Genomic DNA, 21,804 nt, shown 5'->3' on the forward strand with positions numbered 1-21,804 from the left:
AAATTATCCTAAGAACAGTTAGGATGCTATAACTGTAGTTCTAGTACTTGATATAGGAAAAGTATTTGATGAATGTGTAAGAACTCTCTTAGCAACATTATTTATAATATGGAAAATTTTGAAACAACTTGAAAATTTAAGAATAGGAATTTGGTTAATTAAATCATTCCATGGAATGGAATAATACATTTTGTTATAGAATAAGATAACTTTCATGCATTTTCATGGAAAATTGTCAGTATAACCCATAAAATAGTATGTAGTATGTGATACCATTTGTGATTTTTTAATTAAAAATATATTTTACTGACTGAAACTGATCAGTATATTCTTTAAAAAATTAAATTATAAGTTAAAACAGAAGTTTTAGTCTTTAAAGATAAATGCATATAAAACTTGATCTTACAGCAAGCTTTGGTTTGTATAAGTTGATGAGACTTAAAATCATGTAATTAAAGTTAAAATCATGTAATTTTTTATTGTTTTTTATTTTTTAATTTTTTTGACTATGGCACATGGGATCTTAGTTCTCTGATCAGGCATGTCCTCTGCAGTGGAAGTACAGAGTCTTAACCACTGGACCACCAGGGAAGTCCCCATTTGTGTGTTTTAAAGATTCCATTCTTAGTAAAGCATAAAAACAGCTAAAAATTATGTACCCGACTGTTAACAGTGACCTCCTCTCTGTGGGATTGTTGTGTAGGGACACTTAGGCTGTCTCCATATTATCTGAACATTTTTGTAATATATTTTCAGCAAATAGATCATTTACATATAAAAGAACTCTGAGTATCATATTTGTATCCTGCCATTCTGTTGATATTTTGACATTTGAGTTTTTTATGCAAGTATACGAGCATATATAATTATCATTTTATATAATGAAATTGTATGCCTTTTGTCATTTTGAAATTTCATTTTTCACTTAATGTCAGAAAATTTTAGGTTATTAAATATTTTTAATTCATCATGGCTTTTAATGGCTCAGTAGTGTTCCATTGTGTGGATGTGCCGCATGCGTGTGTATAAATGTATGCATGCATTCAGCTGTCTTCTTAACTAATTTCCTGTTGTTGCCTGCTTTAATTTGTTTATAAGTTTTCACTGTAGGTGGTAATACAATATCTTACCTTATAGGTCAAATTTTGTGTATCCATGCTATTTTCTTAGAATAACATTAGATTTATTGATTCAAAGATACCATTGTGTATAAGATTTCTGATATATATTGCAAAATTACTCCGAAGAATAATTGGGTTGGCAGACTTTTTCTTAAAATACCAGACAGTAAATGTTTAGGCTTGTGGGCCATAAGATCTCTGTCCCAACTACTCACCTCTGCAGCTGACTGCAGGGTGTAAGCAGCCATAGACTGTAAGTAAATGGGTGTGAGGACTTCCCTGGTGGTCCAGCGATTAAGACTCTGTTCTTCTACTGCAAGGGGCACAGGTTTGATCCCTGTGCGGGGAACTAGGATCCTGCATGTCGTGTCACAAAAAAAAAAAAAAATTGAATTAAAAAAATCACATTATTAAAAAATAGATGTGGTTATGTTCCAATATTTGCCAACCTCTTTACTATAAATGTCATTTTATCATAAATAAGTGAATGAGTCTATTTGTTCTTACCTTTGCCAGCCCTGGTTTTCCATTTAAAAAATTAAAATAATGTTCTTTGTCACAAAAAATATATATTTTAGAAAATAGGAAAATGTGGATGAGCAAATATTAAAATACACACACATATACCCCATGCACTTAACATCTAGTAATTATGATTGTTAATACCTTAATATATACTTTTTCAGAATATTTTCTACATGGATCTAGAGAGAGATATATATATTTAAAACCAAAATGAGATCACTCTTACATACAGTTTTGTAACTTGCTTTTGCAGTTAATGATCTTTTCTTTTTCATGTCAACAAATCTTCATTTCATATTCAATCCATCTTCAAATATTCAGTCCATCTTCATATTTTGCCAGTTGGTCCCAAATCTCATTTACTTCTGGAATGTCAACACCTTGGTCCAACCCAAGACTGTCTTGGGCATTCAGTGTTTATGTTCATTAAATATATCTTATTATACAAGAGTTTCTATATTCATGTCAGTTGTGGAAAAGCCCAATCCAGTTGTCCTATAGTTGTATACACACAGCTTTGTCTGGTGGCTTCCTTGAGTTTTAGTTTAGCTTGCTGTCTCTTAGTCAGTTCTGACTGCCATAATAGAATATCATACACTGAGTGACTTAAGCAACAGAAACTTATTTCTTCACAGTTCTGAAGGTTGGAAGTCTAAGATCTGGGCACGAGCATATCAGGTTCTGGTGAGGGCTCTCTTCTTGGCTTGCAGACAGCCACCTCCTCACTCTTTCTTCACAGGGCAGAGAGAGAGATTCCACTTATAGTGACCTCATTTAATCTTAATTACCTCCTAAAATCTCTTATTTCCAAATATAGTCACACTTTAGGAGGGGGGCACAGTTAGAACTTCAACATATGGATTTGGGGGAAATATAATTCAGTTGATAGCATTTCTCTAGCTCCTTATATTTCCTATAAACTGGAAATTAGATATATAGGCTTACTAGATTCAACTTAGATGCATTTGGCTAGAATATATCATAAATGAAGTTGCATTCTTTATAATTGCATCACATTAGGTGATACGTAATATCTGGCTATTTCTTATTACTTTAAAAAACTGTATCTGTCAATTTGATAAACAATTTCTGGTTGTTGCCAATTTTTATATTATTGTTTTCATCTGCATTTCTCTGATGAATACAGATGAAATACTGTCTGCATTCAAGATATGAAGGGAAAGGGAGAAATGAATAGAAAGTAACTAAAGTGAAAAATCAGAACGATTGGCTTGGGTGAGGAGAGAAAATTAAGAAGAAAGTTGCAGGCAGTTGTGATGGACTTTACTTTCCTCCTTCATTCTTTCCTAGTTCCAAGTTCTTTATTTGGTCTATTTGAGGCCATAGTAATCACACTGAAATTCAACTCTTTTTGTCAGTAGCACCTCAGTTACTCAGTGGAATGTAGGTTACTGAAGGGTGCACAGCAGCTGAGAGGCTGCGCATTCTTAGAAAATCTCCTCTAACACATTGCTGAGAGACTGGGAGCTCGCAGTCCTGAGGTTCTATGGCTCCTGAGTCATGCCTGCTGCTGTTTGAACCCTTTTTTGCTTTAAGAGCAGAAAGATTGATCCTGATAAACAATGTAGAAATGACTGTATCATTTTTCTTTAATGATGATTACCTGGTAGCATTAAGAGTAAACTGAGCGTAGCATCATCCACTTAAAAATTCTCCAGTGTTTTGGCTAATGACATCTATCTTATGGTACTTAAATGCAAAATTTGATGTGACATTAATTTTCAGTGTCATAGTAAACTTATAACTGTTTTCATTAATCCAGAGAATGTCTTTCAATCCTGCATGTAATTCAGAAGAACAAAGTTGAGCAGCAGTTCTTCTACGAGTTTGAAGGGGGTGTCAAGCTTGGAATAGGGGCGTTTAATTTGGTAAGTAATCAGAAGGTAACCAGAATCTTTTATAAAAGAACCTTAGGTTTTCAGTGCCTCTGCTATTGCATTTGAACCTCACCCTGAATCTCTGCCTGGGTTTGTTTGACAAGTGGCTAGAGTGGGATCCACTTTAGTCTGTCGTGACCCAGTGGAGGCTCTGGCCAGAATATGCTATAAAGTTCTGCACATGCTCAGAATAGTTTCGGATTGTATAATAAGGGCAGCATACAGCCCTCTGAATGGACAAGTAACATTTTTTTTTTTTTTGTAAGAAGGAGCTTGAAATTCAGTTCCATTCCCACATCAGAAATACTGTTGCTATAGCAATGGTGGTTTTGGAATTGAAACTGGGTTAGGGAATAATAGAGCTTGAAGGATAGTAATAATGCTCTGGGATAGATGAAGAGTTTGAATAAATATCCATCCAATTGCAATATTATTTAGAGATTTTGATGTTTTATTAAGGTTTGACTGGAATTGGTATGTACAACCAGGGTCACTTTGTTTATGAACCCATTGGTTGATGACAGAGGTGGCTGAAGAGACAGCTGTCGGCTGTCCACGGAATGGATCACCCTACCCATTTGATTATTAAAATCTTCCTCTGCTAAGGACAGCCTTTGGTGAACATTCATATGGGACACAAATAATGTTCATTTTTTTTTCCCATTCAAAGAGATATATCCATATACTTCTTACCCAGAGCTCCTTGGCATCAATTTTCCCATCATGTTCTTTGTTCTCTCTCTCTCTCTCTTTATTTTGGCTGTACCACACAGCTTGTGGGCTCTTAATTCCCTGACCAGGGATTGAGCCTGGGCCCTTGGCAGTGAAAGCATGGAGTCCGAACCACTGTCCCACCAGGGAATTGCCTCCCATCATGTACTTTCCAAATCTCTGACCATCCAATCAAACCACTGGCTTATGAAATCGGTATATAATTGCATGTATGGGCATTTCTTCTCCAAGCAAAGTAAACAGCCAGGTCTCTGCTTGAAGTTTTGTCCTGAGAGAACTTCCCTTCATCCTACTCAGATGTCCCAGGGAGCGGCTGTAGTGCTATAGTTGTCCGCTTCTGGGTTTTGCCTGCGTATCACGAAGAATATAATAACTTTTGCTTCCTAGAAAAGGTTGCTAAAATAAATTTTGTTTGGAGGTGGGCACCAGGGGTTACCTTCTCAACACTTTTATCACTCCACATCAAAGGAACAAGTATTCTTTAGAGCATCCTGAAAAGGCCAGAATCTTTGTTCTGTTTTTAATTTTTTAGGCTAACTAAATGAAATTGTCACGAGTAATGATTATAGGAGGTGCAGTATGTGGTGATTGAGACATACCTAGTAGTTTAAACTTGGTTCTAATTTTTCATGTTACTGAATCATTAAAATTTTAAGTTTTTAGAGTTTAGCATTTACCTATAGTTAGGTATACTAGCACATAGTACACTTGGGTTTTTTTTTTTTTTCTTACAGATGCTGTCCCTTTTACCAGCACGGATTATCAGACTACTAGAATTTATAGGATTTTCTGGAAATAGGGTACAAACTTAATTTTTTCTTAATTTTGACAAAGAGGATTAAAAAATGTTTATTGAGTATGAAGGAAGTATAGCATGTCCTCATAATTAGCATGAAAATTATTGGCAGTTTCTTTGCAGAACAATAAACTGACTTTGGGTCTCAATCATATTTTGGTGGAGTTAGGGGATGGTTTTTCTATTGAAAGTTAAAATTTTTTATCTCAATGTTATCTAAATTCTGGGATTAAAAATTCATGTTTGACTAATGTTGATGCTTGCTGGATCTTTAATACAAATGTGAGGTTAAAATATGCTTCCTTAACATTTTTGCAACCCCCGCTAAACTAAGAAATTAGGCTAGATTTCCATGTCTACCATTTTATGGTTTGTGTAGGTCAAGCATGGTTGCAGTATTTTGGGTTTTCTTGTGTTTTTACAAGTTTTACTATAGAACTAAACAAGGAAGTTTATTTTCCATCAGTTTCTTTAAAAAAAAAATGTATCTATTTTTAATTGGAGGATAATTTCTTTACAGTGTTGTGTTGGTTTCTACCATACACTGAATGGTTTCTACCATACTATGAATCGGCCATGGTATACATGTGTCCCCTCCCTCTGAAACCTCCCTCCCACCTCCCACCCCATCCCACCCCAAGGTTGTCACAGAGCCCTGCTTTGAGTTCCCTGAGTCAAACAGCAAATTCCCACTGGCTGTCTATTTTACATATGGTGGTGTATATTCCATGAGTTTTGTTTGTTGTGTTTGTGTGTGGTTGTTTGTGTAGTATATAGTAGTTACCAATCATAACGTTCAACATGCTATTACCAGAGTTCCCTTATTGCAGAAATTGGCCCTTTTAGTCAAGAGAGCAGGTTTCAAGAATTATTTGAAAACAAGTACAAAACACTGTAAATTCCCCATCTACTTTTATCCCACTGTCTGGATTCTTCATAAACTATATTTATCGTCTACTTATGGTCTTCATAAGCTGTAATGTATTTATGGTCTATCCAGTAAGACTCTGTGTTTCATGGTTACCCTTCCCCTTGACCATTCATCTTCCACTTTATTTCCTTAATGGCTCCAAATTGCCCCTTGAACAAAATCCAAAGCATAGCATGGATTCAAGGGCTCTGTCATCTGATTCTAGCCCAAGTTTCTAGTCTTCCTACCTGTCCTGTTTGCTTCCCCAGTGTTTCTGTTAAACTGGGCAGTTGGTTGTTTTCCAAATAGACCTTGTGCTTTTCTGTTTCTGTGCTTTTGCTGGTGTCTGTTTTAGATGTCCTTCCCAACTGGCACCTCCCAAATCAGGTCTCTTAAGAGCCTCTTAATCCATTAGGTTTGAGATCAGTGTCACCTATTCCACACAGCTTTCCCTTATTCCCTCCCAACAAGGCTCAAACATTCCGAACTTTCAGAATCACTTACTTAACTTTCTTAAGGCCCTCACCATGGTCCAATAAATGTGTTCAAACACTGTCTGACCTGTTTGATGCAAAGATCCTTGAAGAAACAGAACCATAAATATTCATACCCACCGTAGCATTTTATACTTAGATCCTCATGCTTAAATAAATTAATATTTATATAAGAGAAATAACAGCATTTTCTATGAAATGAACCCTACCTTTTTTTTTCACCCTAAGATCACATGATGTGAGAATACGTGAGATTGTCTTATGCCGATTTAAAATGTAAAATTTGTTTCTAGTTGCTGTTGTTCATTGTTGTTCAGTTGCTAAGTCATTCTGACTCTTTGCAACCCCATGGACTGAAGCACACCAGGCTCCTCTGTCCTCCACCATCTCCCAGAGTTGCTCAAGTTCATGTCCATTAAGTTGGTGGTGCTATCTAGTCATTATTGCTGTTCTAAGCTCTTGAAAAATAAACCCCACCTTCATGGAGGGTGGGGATATATGAGCTAGCATTTTAAAGTCTCTGAATATGATGCTCTTTTCATTCTAAAATGCATCTAATTCCCACAGGAGTTGGGCATCCTGCAGTTACGGGAAGGCGCCTTAGGAAGAAGCATCAGGTCTCCACTATGCTGCTTAACTATTCTAGCTTTCCATACTTACATCTCCCTGATACTTGGTAAGGACTGCATTACATTTTACATCATTGAAAGTTGATTATCTTTCATCTGAGTAAGTAAAAATTTAGGAAAATCAGTAAGAGATAGGAGTCTATATTTACTTTTTTTTCAGGAAGATGGAAAATAGTGACTTTGTCATAGTGACATTTAGCAGAAGGGGTGGAGGGTTTCTTTCACTAAATTTTTTTTTAATCTGTTCTTGGCTAAAAAAAATTCTAATAAGACTTGCATAAGGTGATCTATTTTTAGCATATTACATTTCTTTTTTAGCAGAAAGTTAAATTTTTTGTTAAAAATAGTTCATATTGGTATTCAAGTCAGAAATTTCAATTAGGAATTGAAGGCAACCACATCTGCTCTTACGAATTTGCCCTAAAGCTTTCTTAAACTAAAGTCATAGATGAGACTTGTCTTCAAGTGAATAGTTTTCATGGTTTCCATGAATAGGTCTTTGCTATATATTTTAATGAAATTTGGGGAAATAGTTACAAATGTCGACTGTGTTTCATGAAGACTGAGGCTTTTCCTGTTAAATTTTCTAGGTACGGGAGAAGTGAATGTTGTGGAAGCAGAGAGTCTCCTTGAACCCTACCTCCAGCAGTTTCCAAATGTATGCTTAGAATTTCAAATGTCTGTTTTCAGCCACAATCGTTCTGCCAGGGCTGCGTACTGAACAGTCTGTCTCTCCCTTCCTCTGCAGGGCTCCCTTGTGTTGTTCTATCATGGCCGGATAGAGCTGCTCAAAGGGAATGTGGAAGAGGTAACTTATTTGAGGGGGTCTTTTTGGGGGCCTGTCTGTTTAGTGGAGTTGTGTAGCAAACTCATTCCGCACGAGCGAATCCAGCTGTATGCTCTAGACAAAAACAGAGGGGAAATATGTAATTAAAAAGCCAAACTTTAATTTTGTGGGTGCATTCTACTATGTGTAGTAGATTATAGAATATAATGTGTATGTACTATGTATAGTAGAATATACTCTACATTTATGTATGAAGTATTTGAGGCAATTCAGGGTTGGATATAAAAATACAGATGGGCAATTTAAGGGACTTTCAGAAAACTGTGGCTACTATCCATCTTGGTATTACATATTGACTTTGGAATCTAGACCTTCCATAAAGGTAATTTCATTGTACTACATGTGTGCTCCCCATCAAAGGAATTAATTCACTAAATCCCTTGAAGAAAAAGAGTGAAGAGACTTTCATATAAATATACTCACAAACAATTTTCTTCTACACAATGGGGACAAACATATTTATTTTTCCTTGATTTGATTTTTCTCTACTTACAATACATCTTGGATTTCTTTCCAGGTCAGTATATCTAAACCTTCCTCATTCTTTTTGATGGCTGGGTTTCATTCCATGAGATGGATAAACTGTACTTATTAAAGTGGTCCACTGTTGATAGACTTTTGGCTATTATACACAGTGCTGTTGTAAACATTATTATTGTACATCTCCGTGCAAAGGTATATTTATATAAGACAGAGTCTGACAGGATTTCTAGGTCAAAGATATTTGCATTTTAATAAATTCAGACAGATTGCCCTCCTTACTTAAAGCTAGTCCATTTAAACTCCTATAAAGATGTGACTGTCGGAGAAGGCAATGGCACCCCACTCCAGTACTCTCGCCTGGAAAATCCCATGGACGGAGGAGCCTGGTAGGCTGCAGTCCATGGGGTCGCTAAGAGTCGGGCACGACTGAGCGACTTCACTTTGACTTTTCACTTTCATGCATTGGAGAAGGCAATGGCAACCCACTCCAGTGTTCTTGCCTGGAGAATCCCAGGGACAAGGGAGCCTGATGGCCTGCGGTCTATGGGGTCGCACAGAGTCGGACACGACTGAAGCAAGTTAGCAGCAGCAGCAGCAGCAGCAGCAAAGATGTGACTGTAGCCCACCAGCCTCCTCTGTCTGTGGGATTTCCCAGACAAGAGCACTGGAATGAGTTACCATTTCCTTCTCCAGGGGAATCTTCCCAACCCAGGGATTGAACCTGCATCTCCTGCTTGTCAGGCAGATTCTTCACCACTGAGCCACCTGGGAAGCCCAAAGATATGAGAATACTTGTTTCCAATGCTCTTTGCCAACTCTGGTCATTATTTATCTTTTATTTTTCCAGTATGATGGCTGAAAATGATAATCTAACTTTTAATTTATATTTTCCAATAAAAAAGCCTTCATTTGTCACTCATATATCTTTTTCTCTGATTTCCTATTTATATCTTTAACGATTTTCCCATTGATTTGTCTTTTTTAGTAAAATTGTTGTATGATAAGTGTTAATTCTTTGTTGGTTATGTATATAGCAATATCTTCTCCCAGTCTGTCCATTGCCTTAAACTTGGTTTAAGGTATATCTTACCCTCTGGAAGTTCTAAATTTAAGTCTTTTCTTAAAGGACTTCTGTATTTTATGTCTTACTTAAGGAAGGAACTTTGCTACTCCCACATTATAAAGTTCCATGGCCCTCTCACAAAGTTAAATAAGGAGACAGAATATAACTGCATTGTTGGCATGTAAGGAAAGGAGCGTGTCATATTGAGTGGTTTAATGAGTCATGATTTTGTTCTTTTTGTACAAAGTGTTTTATGTATTTTTCCATTAGGTTATTATCTCCTTGTCTAATATCTGGATGATCAGCTTTATGCAATTGACTTATAGGCACAAGAGATATTTCGAAAATGCATTTCAGTTCAAGAAGAATGGAAACAGTTTCACCATCTCTGTTACTGGGAGCTGATGTGGATTTTTGTATTTCAACAAAACTGGAGGGAGGCATATTACTATTCAGATCTGCTTTGCAAAGAGAGTAGATGGTCCAAGGTCAGTGTCATAAGTGTCATCTGTTTGCTAATAAGTGTATAGAATGATTTTCATTTAGGATTGTGTGTTCAACAGTATGAGATCAACACTGTTTTCTCAACGTAGAGATCCATCAATGGAGGAAGTACGCATTCGGTACCTGCTGTTTATAACTTCTGTCTTCAGCACTATATGCTTTAAAAGCCGTCTAAGCAGCCCTTGTCAACAAAAAGGCTTTATTTCTGAAGATGAATTTCAGTTATATATAAAAATGATTAAATATCAAGTTTGGATAATTTTTCGTAGACTTTTTGATGTCCTGATAATAAAGCTTTTCATAATAATAAAATTAATTCTTTATCCATTCATCTGTTGGTGGATACTTAGGTTGCTTTTGTATCTTAGCTTTTATAAATAATGTTGCTATGAGCATTGAGATGTATATATCTTTTTGTGGAATTGCTGGATCATGTGGTAGTTCTATTTTAATTTTCTGAAGAATCTTCATACTGTTTTCCATAATGGCTGTACCAATGTACATTGCCACCAACAATATACCACGTTCCCTTTTCTCTACATCCTTGCCAACATTTATTATTTGTTGTCTTTCTGATGATAGCCATTCTAACAGGTGTGGCAAGATAGGCAAAGGAGATTGAGGGACACCGTAATAGACGTAAATAAGATAACAAGGTTGCAAAAACAAGGAATATAGCCAATATTTTATAACAACTTTAAATGGAGTATAATCTATAAAAATATTGAATCGCTATATTGTACACTTGAAACTCATATAGTATTGTAAATCAATTAAACTTCAATTTTAAAAAGTTCTAAAAACCTTCTGATCCATTTGTGAGAAACTGGGAGGAATGAGATATTGATCTCTTTTTCATTTTGTCCACTTCCTCATCCATGAACATTAAAGTTGTATAATAGGAGAATGGCTAAAATTTGGTGGAAAGTGTTGATCTTATTTGGAATAGGTAGCAAGAGGCTTCATTTCCCTTTTTTGTCTTTGATACCTCCGACACTATATCTGGAAGATTTGTAGTTCATTCTTTTTTAAAAATTGTTATTTATTTGTTCTTGGCTGCACTGGGTCTTCATTGCTGCATGTGGGCTTTCTGTAATTGTGAGCGGGGCTAATCTAGTTGCCATGTGTGGGCTTCTCATTGAGGTGGCTCCTCTCGCTGCGGAGCATGGGCTCTAGGGCGTGGGGGCTTCAGTAGTCGTGGCTGTTGGGCTCAGTAGTTGTGGCGCTCAGCCTTGGTTGCCCCGTGGCATATGGGATCTTCCCGGACCAGGGATCAAACCCATGTCCCCTGCACTGGCAGGTGAATTCTTAACCACTGGACCACCAGGGAAGTCCTGTGGGTCATTCTTGATTTACAAGGTGGAAATATCATGTACCTAGGGTGCTCTCTAACTACTGCTTTTCTTTTTCTCAAGGCAACATATGTGTTCTTAAAAGCTGCAATTTTGAGTATGCTTCCAGAAGAGGATGTGGTAGCAACGAAAGAGGATGTGGTAACTTTATTCAGGTAAGCTCATGATGAGTTCCAGACCTATATACCCAGCTCCCATTTACCACCTTCACTTAGGTATGTCGAAACATTCAAAACTCCCTAATAAACCTATGTTCTTTACTCTCCCAATGATTGGAACTGCTAGTAGCAAGGCAAAAACCCATAATACTTGTATCACCAACAGTGCCCTGTCCCTCTGTTCCCCGTTGAGAGGAGAGGTATAGATAAAAGCATAGGGGGAGTAATAGTTGAGATGAGGTCTTAAGGAGCTGCAGAGGCAGGTGGAGAGTTGTGTTGATACAGTTTCAGACCAAAGGAACAGGATATGCGAGGACCCTGTTCTAGGAAGGAGCACTGCACATTAAAGGAACTAAAGCAAAGCTGATGTTGGCAGGACATAATGCTACATTTAGTATATAGGCCAAAATAAAACTAACATCCAGGATTACTCAAAATATGTCTCACAGAATACAGAATTAAAAAAAAAAAAAGACAAAGTCTATGGCCATACCACCCTGAACATGTCTGATCTTGTCTAATCCCAGAAGCTAAGCAGGATCGGAGCTGGTTTGTACTTGGATGGGAGGCTGCCTGGGAATACTATGTGCTGTAGACTTAAAAAATAAGACAAGATGTCTTAGTGACACAGAGATCATTAGTATCCCATGCAGGAAATGATAAGGTTATAGAGTGGAGGTAGAAACCAGACTGGGGTTGGCTAAAGAGTGAATGAGATACAAAGAAATGAACAGAGTTAAGCATAAATACATTAAGCGATAGAGAAAGTTGGAGGGAAATGTAATATCAAAGAATATATTAATGGGAGAGATCTGAGCATTCTCAAAAACCACCGGGAAGGACCCAGTTCAGAAAGACAGTTGTACATACAAGTGAGAAATGGGATAACTGACCTTTGTAAGGCTGTTGAAAAATCAGGAGGAGATAGACTCCAAAGCACTGATGGCAGGACCGGCTTTATTTAGAGGGAGGATCAGGTCCTCTGTTGTATCACGCAGGAAGAAGTCCAGAGCAGGCTCAGAGGCATGCCAGCTCGTGTGTGGAGGCAGGGCTGTCTGTTGAGAGCGAAGGAGAAAGGAGTGGGCTGGAGTCTGGGGAGGATGGAGAATGTTTGGAATCATTGTTGCAGAGAGTGGGACAGAGAGAAGCACAGGACAGGGAATGGCAGGCAGTGCGAGAGCTCATTGGAGGTTGGTGTTGAATGTACCGTGACACCAACCTGTTTTCGTTGCAGGAAGATGAGCGCAACAGCTAGGCATTGGCAAGGGAGTCTGGGAAATAAGCTAGAGCCTGCAGCAGTAAAGCTTGCCTGCAGGGCAGGCTAAGCAGGTGTGGAGGGACGGGGAGAAAGAAGACTGCTGAGTTGGGAGAAAGTTGAAAGACAAAGAGGACCGAAAGTCTCATTAGAACAGCCAGCGTTATAGTGAGGAGGATGGTTGGTGTGCTTGAGTTTGTGTTCTGATGTAGAAAAGTTACAGATGATGAAATGACCTAAGATACAACTGTGGGTGGCTATTGTAGAAAGGAGGACGTGACCTCTGGAGATGAGGCAGGTAGGGGAACAGAGAAGCCCCACTGCAATCTTTAAACATAATTGATGACAAACACTTTTAATGGAATACTATATTCTGTGGCCACGTTATGACAAGTAAGGGCTTGTCTGTACCCTCAGACTTGGCAGGACAGATTTGAAGGTATGACCAGGACAACTTTGTCATGCTTTTTAGAAACTGGACCATGTATATACTAACTGTAGAATCTACATTAGTGGGAGCCATGGGCTGCCACCTGCTACTGGTAAAATGCATTTCCTTGTTTCACACACACGACAACAAATGGAATGGAATGTTCAGATATATTGGGATCTTTTACATCTCAGTTTCCTCCACTCCAAAATAAATTTTCTCTGCATCAAAATAATTTCTGTGAAACATGTAACTAATCTTATTTTCAGGCAAAATCTTGAAGTCTGCTGTATGTGTGATAGCATCTAACTTGTTGAGATACTGAGAGGAGAATCCCCCCAAATGAATGTTCTCTTTACAGACTGTGATCCCTGACTCAGGAGGTTTCATGTCCTCTGCATGCCTCTGACCCTCTCCCTCAACCCCCACCTCGAATGTCCACTGCCTTTTCCACTGATATAATTAACATTCATGATGGGCATTCTGGTTTAAAACCATACCCGTTTGTACTCCTAAAAGTAATGTTATATGTCAATTATACTTCATTTAAAAAACCCCATATCTCAAGACTGTGCTGAGAAATAACATAACACAAGCTTGGCTTCATATGGAATGCTTTTTCTCTCATTGCATCTTCCTCTTTCTTTCAGTGGTGTAATTAGATATTTCCCTAAATTCCTTCTTGGTGACCCGTTTGGTGCATTTACAAGATTGTGTATGAGAAAGTACCCTACAAATAGGTAGCCTCTATTCTCATTTTTCTGTGCTTGTGAATTGTATAATTGGAATTTCTTAGAATTTTGAGAGGAAGATTGTAAGCATGCTATGTGTTCTTAGCTGATTATTTTCAAAATCACCTACGCTTGGGAAACATTTTCTCAAATTATGCATGAGTAGATGACTCTTTTTGAGCCACTTTTATCAGAGAAGCCATGGACTGTAGCTCACCAGATTCCTCTTGTCCGCAGAATTCTCCAGGCAAGAATACTGGTTGGGTAGCTATTCCCTTCTCCAGGAGATCTTCCTGACCCAGGGATCAAACCTAGGTCTCCCACATTGCAGGTAGATTCTTCACCATCTGAGCCACCAGGGAAGCCACTATTAGGTCTGAGGTGGTCTAAATTTGCATTTTGAACAGGGTTCCTGGTGGTGCTGATCCACTGCTCTGGGGAGCGCAGCATAACAGGAATAGGTATAAATACTGCATGTGTTCTGATGACCTTTCACTGGAACTGGGGCTCTTCACAGACAGGTGGATGGCTTGAAGCAGAGAATTGCTGGGAAATCGATCCCTACTGAGAAGTTTGCTGTGAGGAAGGCTCGACGTTACTCTCCCTCGTTGCCAGCACCCGTGAAGCTCGTTTTGCCTGCCCTGGTATCTGCCTTTATTTACTTACTCTTTGTATCCTAGAAATACATTGTCTAGTTTCAGGGGTAGGGAGAACATCTAACTTTTGTTGTGAAGTTTGCTCAATTAAAAATCATTGTGTTGGATAAAGGCTATTTATAAAGTATATCATTCAAGTCTTAACCGTAACTCTAGGAGAGGAATTTTTCTTTGTAGCCTCATTTGACAAATAAGGAAATTCAGAGAGAGGTGAGTTGGCATATTTGAAGTTGAGTTGAATTATAATGCAAGCCACAGATGTAACTACTTTTTCTAGCTGCTACCTTCAAAATCAAAAGGTAAAAAAATTAAAAAGTAGAAGGACACATGATAATCATTTTCAAAATATTGGTTTAACCCGGTTTATGCAAAATTTTTGGAGTAGGAAATGGCTACCCATTCCAGTATTCTTGCCTGGAAACTTCCATGGACAGAGGAGCCTGGCGGGCTACAGTCTATGGGGTCGCCAAGAGTCAGAAACCACTGAACGACTGAGCACACGTGCACGCGTGCAAAATTTTGTCATTTGAGCGTGTAATCTCTAAAATTTATTAATGAGATTTCACATTCTTTTATATTGTGCTCATCCACTGAAGTCTGGTGCGTGTTTTATGCTTAGAGTGTGCCTCAGTTTGAACCAGCCACATTGCTCCAGAGCCATACGTGGCTGGTGGCTTCTGTTGTAGCCTAATGCCGGAGCTCCCATTCTTGATCAGTGTGCCATTTAGGTTAGGCTTCATGAAAAGCATAATTTCAAGTTAAATGGTCTTAATGCAGATTTCTTTAAAAAGTACTGAATATATCAAATTACAGTAACTTTTGGGGTCTAGTTTATGTGAGTAGTCAAGTAACACAGGGAACCTGTTTAGTGCAAGCTGACATCTGCTGTCCTTTTTTGGAGGTTCCTGATTTTTTCTTTTGATTCCAGAGTATATTCAATTATTCCCCTTTAACAGTTGCTTACTTTCCAGTTTTTATTACCACAAACAGGCTACAATGAATATTCTTCTATAGCTCTCTTTGTACATGGGCATATAATTCTCTGGGAGAGATGTTTAGAAGTAGAATTCCAAGTTGTAGGGCATATGCATTTAATACTTGGACTTTGCCAGATTGCTCTCCAGAAGGGCTGTACTGATTTAAATTCCTACCAACAGTGTTTTATTTTTTTAATGTGTGATTGAGCTTTTCATGTGCTTGTTCATTTTTACATCTTATTTCATGAATTGTTGTTCATGGGCTTTCTTCCCTAATTTTTTTATTAGGTTATTTATTATTTTATCATTGACTTATAAGTTACAAAGTGAGTGAAGGTCACTCAGCCATGTCTGACTCTTTGTGACCCCATGGACTATACAGCCCATGGAATTCTCCAGGCCATAATACTGGAGTAGGTAGCCGTTTCCTTCTCCAGGGGATCTTCCCAGCCCAGGGATCGAACCCAGGTCTCCTGCATTGCAGGCGGATTCTTTACCAACTGAGCCACCAGGGAAACCGCATTGACTTATAGGAGCTCTTTAAATATTCTGTGAGAAAGAACACTGCAGCTCCTCACAGGTGTCGTTGGGGGCTAGCCTGCACCGAGTACCTCAGCCCAGGTATTTCCTGTTTAAGAAAAACAATCTCAGAGAGCACTACCCTGAGACCAGGTTGTGCCTGGTCTGTGCCTGTGATGCAATGAGATAAAAATGTGGCCACTCTGTAAATCATATCTGAGCACAGGTAAAAAGAAGAACACAATGCAAATCACAAAAATGACCAAACATCCTCCTTTTCCAGCTAATATGGGAGCCTGCTACTGTTTCACCCATGACACCTTTCAGCTCCATTCCTGCCTCATTCTTATCAAGTGATTAATGCTGGGAGATTTTTTTCTTTCCATGTCACAGAACTTCCCTGGGATTTTTCTAGAGCACCATAGTCCTTTCTCCATCCTAAAACTTAGATGCTTGTGTATACATATGATGTATATGTTGCTCTGATTGCTAAGGGCCTTAAGGAAGATTAACTCAGAGCACTTCTTTCTCCAGGGCTAAGTGTGTAGAATTGGCTTGAATTTGTGGTAACTAGGAATTTTACCAAAATCTTGTATTTCATAAAATGACCAGTTCACATACAAACTTTTTTTTTTCTGATAAAATGTTCCATCAATAAAAACAAAATTTTTAAAAATCATCATCAGTTTAAATAAATATTCCAAAAGTTATTGAACTCTTACACGATTAGCAATAAGAAAATTTAGATGTAAAACAAAAGAGTGCTGTGATCTTAGTTTTCAGTCCCAAAAGGTGAAAATGACTTTGCTGTCACTCAACTCCAGTGTATTTTCCTCATTTCTACTGCTTCCCTGTAAGAGGCTGTTCAAACAATCTTAACATATTTTACCATTTTTTTATTTCCAAGGAGATTCTAATTATCCTGCTTACTTCGTACCTTTCAAAATATGAACTGAACTACCAGGAAGATTAGAAAAATATTTTCAAGCAAGAGCACATTTGCTTTTGGTCCAGAAAAAAAAAAAGAAAAATTCTCATCTGTTAGCCTATTAAATGTAATTTGCAATGATAAATCATTAGTTTACATTTTTAGGGGCTGTCATTCTGCCATATGGCCTTTAAATGAATGTATTCTCTGCATATTGGATTGCATTACTGGACTGTCACATGTTTTTAATGGTATAAAAGAACCTGAGCCAGGTAAAATATTTCCTGTGTTCCTTTGCTGTGATGTCCTTGGAAACATTTTATGTAAACAATTGGCAGATATAGAAAAAATGTTTCCCTTTACTTAAGAGCAACAACAAAAATTTATGTTTGAATTGTTCATATTATCATTTAAAAATATTATATTTATTTCTATCTGTAATCTGTTATCTTCCAAAAGGAATGGATACCAGTAGGTGCTTAGTAAATACTTGTCAAATAAATGAGCAAATTATTTTTTCAGTGAAGACACAATATACTATATATACTGAACTATTTTGTAGTATAAAAGCCAAAAAGCATTAAAAACATTAAATAAAGTGAAAAAATCGGAGATTAAATCACTAAACTCCAAATGAAGAAAGCTAAGAAAAATGATCTCTAAATGTCTTGAGATCACTAGCAACTGAGGCAAAACACTCACATGTGGCTTTGTTGTTGTAAAGAACACCAAATGACCTCACGTAATTGTGAATGGTTTCTCATTTTTCCTCATTAGGAAATGATGTATGTTTGGAATGGTTTTCCACTAGTGAGCAAGAGAAAAGACCTTTCTGAAAATCTGTTGGTAACCGTTGAAAAGGCCGAGGCAGCTCTACAAAGTGAGAGTAAGTATGAAAAGCGAGAGCCTGGAAATCTTTACGGCTGCCCCCTCCCGTCCTTTCCCCGTGCACATCTGCTCATGTTGATCTGTGTGCGTGATGAGAACAAAAGAGCTTGAGCCGCAGGTGTCTGGCTGATTGCAGTCAGGATGGAGGGAAGATACCTGACACAACACGGGTGAGCCTCAGGCACGGATGGTCCGTGGGGACGTGAGGCTCCGTGAAGGAAGCCAGAGGCAAAAGACAGCAGAGTGTGTGATTCCGTTTATATAAAATATCGAGGATAAATCAGTCCATAAAGACGGAAAGCAGATTAGTGGCTGCCAAGGGGTGGAGAACTGGGGGTGTGTGATATGCGGAGGATTAAATTATTGTCTGTGACTCCAGGGATGAGCACCTCATTTAGATCATTTTTTACTTTGGCCACAGCATGGGGCTGAAATGTTTAATGAGATTTCTCTTTACAAGTACCTTTAAAAAATTAAACATTACATTTGAAAAATGTAGGTGAAAAAAGTCACCCACGTTTTTCCTACTATGCACAATTAATTTAGAGTTTCTGTTTATGCCCACTTAGATTTATTTTTATAGTTATGATCATAGTGTATCTGGACATACTCTAGCCTATATCTTTTCATTTATTATATCATAACCTTTTCTCTCATTGAGATAAAACTGACGTATAACACTATATTAGTTTCGGATGTACAATGTAATGATTTGATATTTGTACACATTGCAAGATCACCATAATAAGTCTAGTAAATGTCTTTCACCATACATCATTACAAAAATTTTTTTCTTTTGTTGAGAACTTTGAAAATCTACTCTCTTAGCAACTTTCAAATATGCAATATAGTATTAGCTGTAGTCACCATTTGTACTTGACATCTTCATGACTTAGTTGTTTTATAGCTGACTTCAGTCCAGTTCGGTCTCTTAGTCATGTCCAGCTCTTTGTGACTCCATGGACTGCAGCATGCCAGGCTTCCCTGTCCATCACTAACTCCCAGATTTTGCTCAAACTCATGTCCATTGAGTTGGTGATGCCATCCAACCATCTCATCCTCTGTCGTCCCCTTCCCCTCCTGCCTTCAATCTTTCCCAGCATCAGGGTCTTTTCCAGTGAGTCAGTTCTTCGCATCAGGTGGCCAAAGTACTGGAGTTTCAGCTTTGGCAAAAGTCCTTCCAATGAATATTCAGGACTGATTTCTTTTAGGATTGACTAGTTTGATCTCCTTGCAGTCCAGGGGACTCTCAAGAGCCTTCTCCAACACCACAGTTCAAAAGCATCAATTCTTCGGTGCTCGGGTTTCTTTACAGTCCAACTTTCACATCCATACATGACTACTGGAAAAACCATAGCATTGACTAGATGGACCTTTATTGGCAGAGTAATGTCTCTCCTTTTAAATATGCTGTCTAGGTTGGTCATAGCTCTTCTTCCAAGGAGCAAGCGTCTTTTAATTTCATGGCTGCAGTCACCATCTGCAGTGATTTTGGAGCCCAAGAAATAGTCTTTCACTGTTTCCGTTGTTTCCCCATCTATTTGCCATGAAGTGATGGGACTGGATGCCATTATCATAGTTTTTTGAATGTTGAGTTTTAAGCCAGCTTTTTCACTCTTCTCTTTCATTTTCATCAAGAGGCTCTTTAGTTCTTCTTTGCTTTCTGCCATAAGGGTGGTGTCATCTGCATATCAGGTTATTGATATTTCTCCCAGTAATCTTGATTCCAGCTTGCGCTTCATCCAGCCCAGCATTTTGCATCATATACTCTGTATATAAGTTAAAAGAGCGGGGTGATGATATACAGCCTTGATGTACTCCTTTCTCGATTTGGAACCAGTGTGTTGTCCCATGTCCAGTTCTATCTGTTGCTTCTTGCTGCTGCTGCTGCTGCTAAGTCGCTTCAGTTGTGTCCGACCCCATAGATGGCAGCCCACCAGGCTCTGCCATCCTTGGGATTCTCCAGGCAAGAACACTGGAGTAGGTTGCCATTTCCTTCTCCAATGCATGAAAGTGAAAAGTGAAAGTGAAGTTGCTCAGTTGTGTCCGACTCTTCGTGACTCCATGGACTGCAGCCTACCAGGCTCCTCCATCCATGGGATTTTCCAGGCAAGAGTACTGGAGTGGGTTCCCATTGCCTTCTCCTTTGCTTCTTGACCTGCATACAGATTTCTCAAGAGGCAAGTAAGGTGGTCTGGTATTCCCATTTTTTAAGAATTTTCCACAGTTTGTTGTGATCCACACAGTCAAAGGCTTTGGCGTAGTCAATAAAGCAGAAGTAGATGTTTTTCTGGAACTCTCTTGCTTTTTTGATGATCCAACGGATGTTGGCATTTGATCTCTGGTTCCTTTGCCTTTTCTAAATCCAGCTTTAACATCTGGAAGTTCATGGTTCATGTACGATTGAAGCCTGGCTTGGAAGATTTTAAGCATTGCTTTGCTAGCGTGTGAGATGAGTGCAGCTATGCAGTAATTTGAACATTCTTTGGCCTTGCCTTTCTTTGGGATTGGAATGAAAACTGACCTTTTCCAGTCCTGTGGCCACTGCTGAGTCTTCCAAATTTGCTGGCATATTGAGTGCAGCACTTCCACAGCCTCATCTTTTATGATTTGAAATAGCTCAACTGGGATTCTATCACCTCCACTAGCTTTGTTTGTCGTGATGCTTCCTAAGGCCACTTGACTTCGCATTTCAGGATGCGAAGTCTGGCTCTAGCTGAGTGATCACACCATCATGGTTATCTAGGTCATGAAGGTTTTTTTGTACAGTTCTTCTGTGTATTCTTGCCAGCTCTTCTTAATATCTTCAGCTTTTGTTAGGTCCATACCATTCTGTCCTTCATCAAGCCCATCTTTGCATGAAATGTTCCCTTGGTATCTCTAATTTTCTTGAAGAGATCTTTAGTCTTTCCCATTCTATTGTTACATTGATCACTGAAGAAGCCTTTCTTAGCTCTCCTTGCTATTCTTTGGAACGCTGCATTCAGATGGGTATATCTTTCCTTTTCACCTTTGCCTTATATCTGGGAGTTTGTACATTTTGACCTCTTCACATATTCCTCCTACTCCTCAAGCTCTTGCCCCTGACAACCTGTCTATTCCCTATATCTATGAGCTTTTATTTCTTTAGGTTTCACATAGAAGTGAGAACATAGGGTGTTCATCTGACTTTTGTTCACTTAGCATTAGTACCTTCAAGGTCCGTCATGTTGTTGCAGATGGAACACTTTGATTCTTTTTCATGGCTGAATGTTCCACTTTACACACACACACAGACACATATTTCACATTTCCTTTATCCATTCATCCATTGATGGATACTTAGATCTTTTCCATGCTTGTCTGTTGTAAATAATGCAATGAACATGAACATGCATATATCTTTTTGAGATAGTATTTTTTTTTCAGATAAATATGCAGAGGTGGGGTTACTGGATCATATGGTAGTTTATCATAAATGTTTTAATTCTTTCTAGGTAACCCTTGTAATAATTTCCAGAGCTTCCTGGCATTCCATGGAGATAATATATCATAATTTAACCAACTCTTTCAGTATTGTTGGGCATTTAGGCTGCTTTCCATATTTGAAATTATTCTAATTTTAGATTCCCATCAATAGTTCATTCAGTTCAGTTGCTCAGTCGTGTCGAACTCTTTGCGACCCCATGGACTGCAGCATGCCAGGCCTCCCTGTCCATCACTAACTTCGAAAGTTTACCCAAACTCATGTCCATTGAGTTGGTGATGCCATCCAACCATCTCATCCTCTGTCGTCCCCTTCTCCTCCTGCCCTCAATCCTTCCCAGCATCAGGGTCTTTTCAAATGAGTGAGGTCTTTGCATCAGGTGGCCAAAATATTGGAGTTTCAGCCTCAACATCAGTCCTTCCAATGAACACCCAGGACTGAT

At 38.4% G+C, this 21,804-nt stretch overlaps 1 protein-coding gene across 11 annotated transcripts in view; it reads left to right on the plus strand.

Annotated features, from left to right (window-relative positions):
* Positions 1 to 21,804, plus strand: part of TTC39B (tetratricopeptide repeat domain 39B) — a 148,503-nt gene that overhangs the window by 114,278 nt on the left and 12,421 nt on the right. For 8 of the 11 annotated variants that reach the window (XM_086415056.1, XM_086415061.1, XM_086415060.1 and 5 more), the window contains 9 exons: positions 3,430 to 3,535; positions 5,011 to 5,076; positions 7,044 to 7,152; positions 7,696 to 7,763; positions 7,854 to 7,913; positions 9,825 to 9,986; positions 11,418 to 11,509; positions 14,446 to 14,572; positions 17,786 to 17,894. In XM_086415056.1, the coding sequence (XP_086271182.1) occupies positions 3,430 to 3,535; positions 5,011 to 5,076; positions 7,044 to 7,152; positions 7,696 to 7,763; positions 7,854 to 7,913; positions 9,825 to 9,986; positions 11,418 to 11,509; positions 14,446 to 14,572; positions 17,786 to 17,894 (899 nt within the window). Of the gene's footprint in view, positions 1 to 3,429; positions 3,536 to 5,010; positions 5,077 to 7,043; positions 7,153 to 7,695; positions 7,764 to 7,853; positions 7,914 to 9,768; positions 9,987 to 11,417; positions 11,510 to 14,445; positions 14,573 to 17,785; positions 17,895 to 21,804 lie in introns of all 11 variants that reach the window. The other 3 variants (XR_015169530.1, XR_015169531.1, XM_086415057.1) reach the window with 3 other exon arrangements.

Source organism: Bos grunniens, chromosome 8, assembly GCF_055505025.1.
Source record: "Bos grunniens cultivar Pamir isolate PY7600 chromosome 8, Bosgru_T2T1.0, whole genome shotgun sequence".
NCBI lineage: Eukaryota > Metazoa > Chordata > Mammalia > Artiodactyla > Bovidae > Bos > Bos grunniens.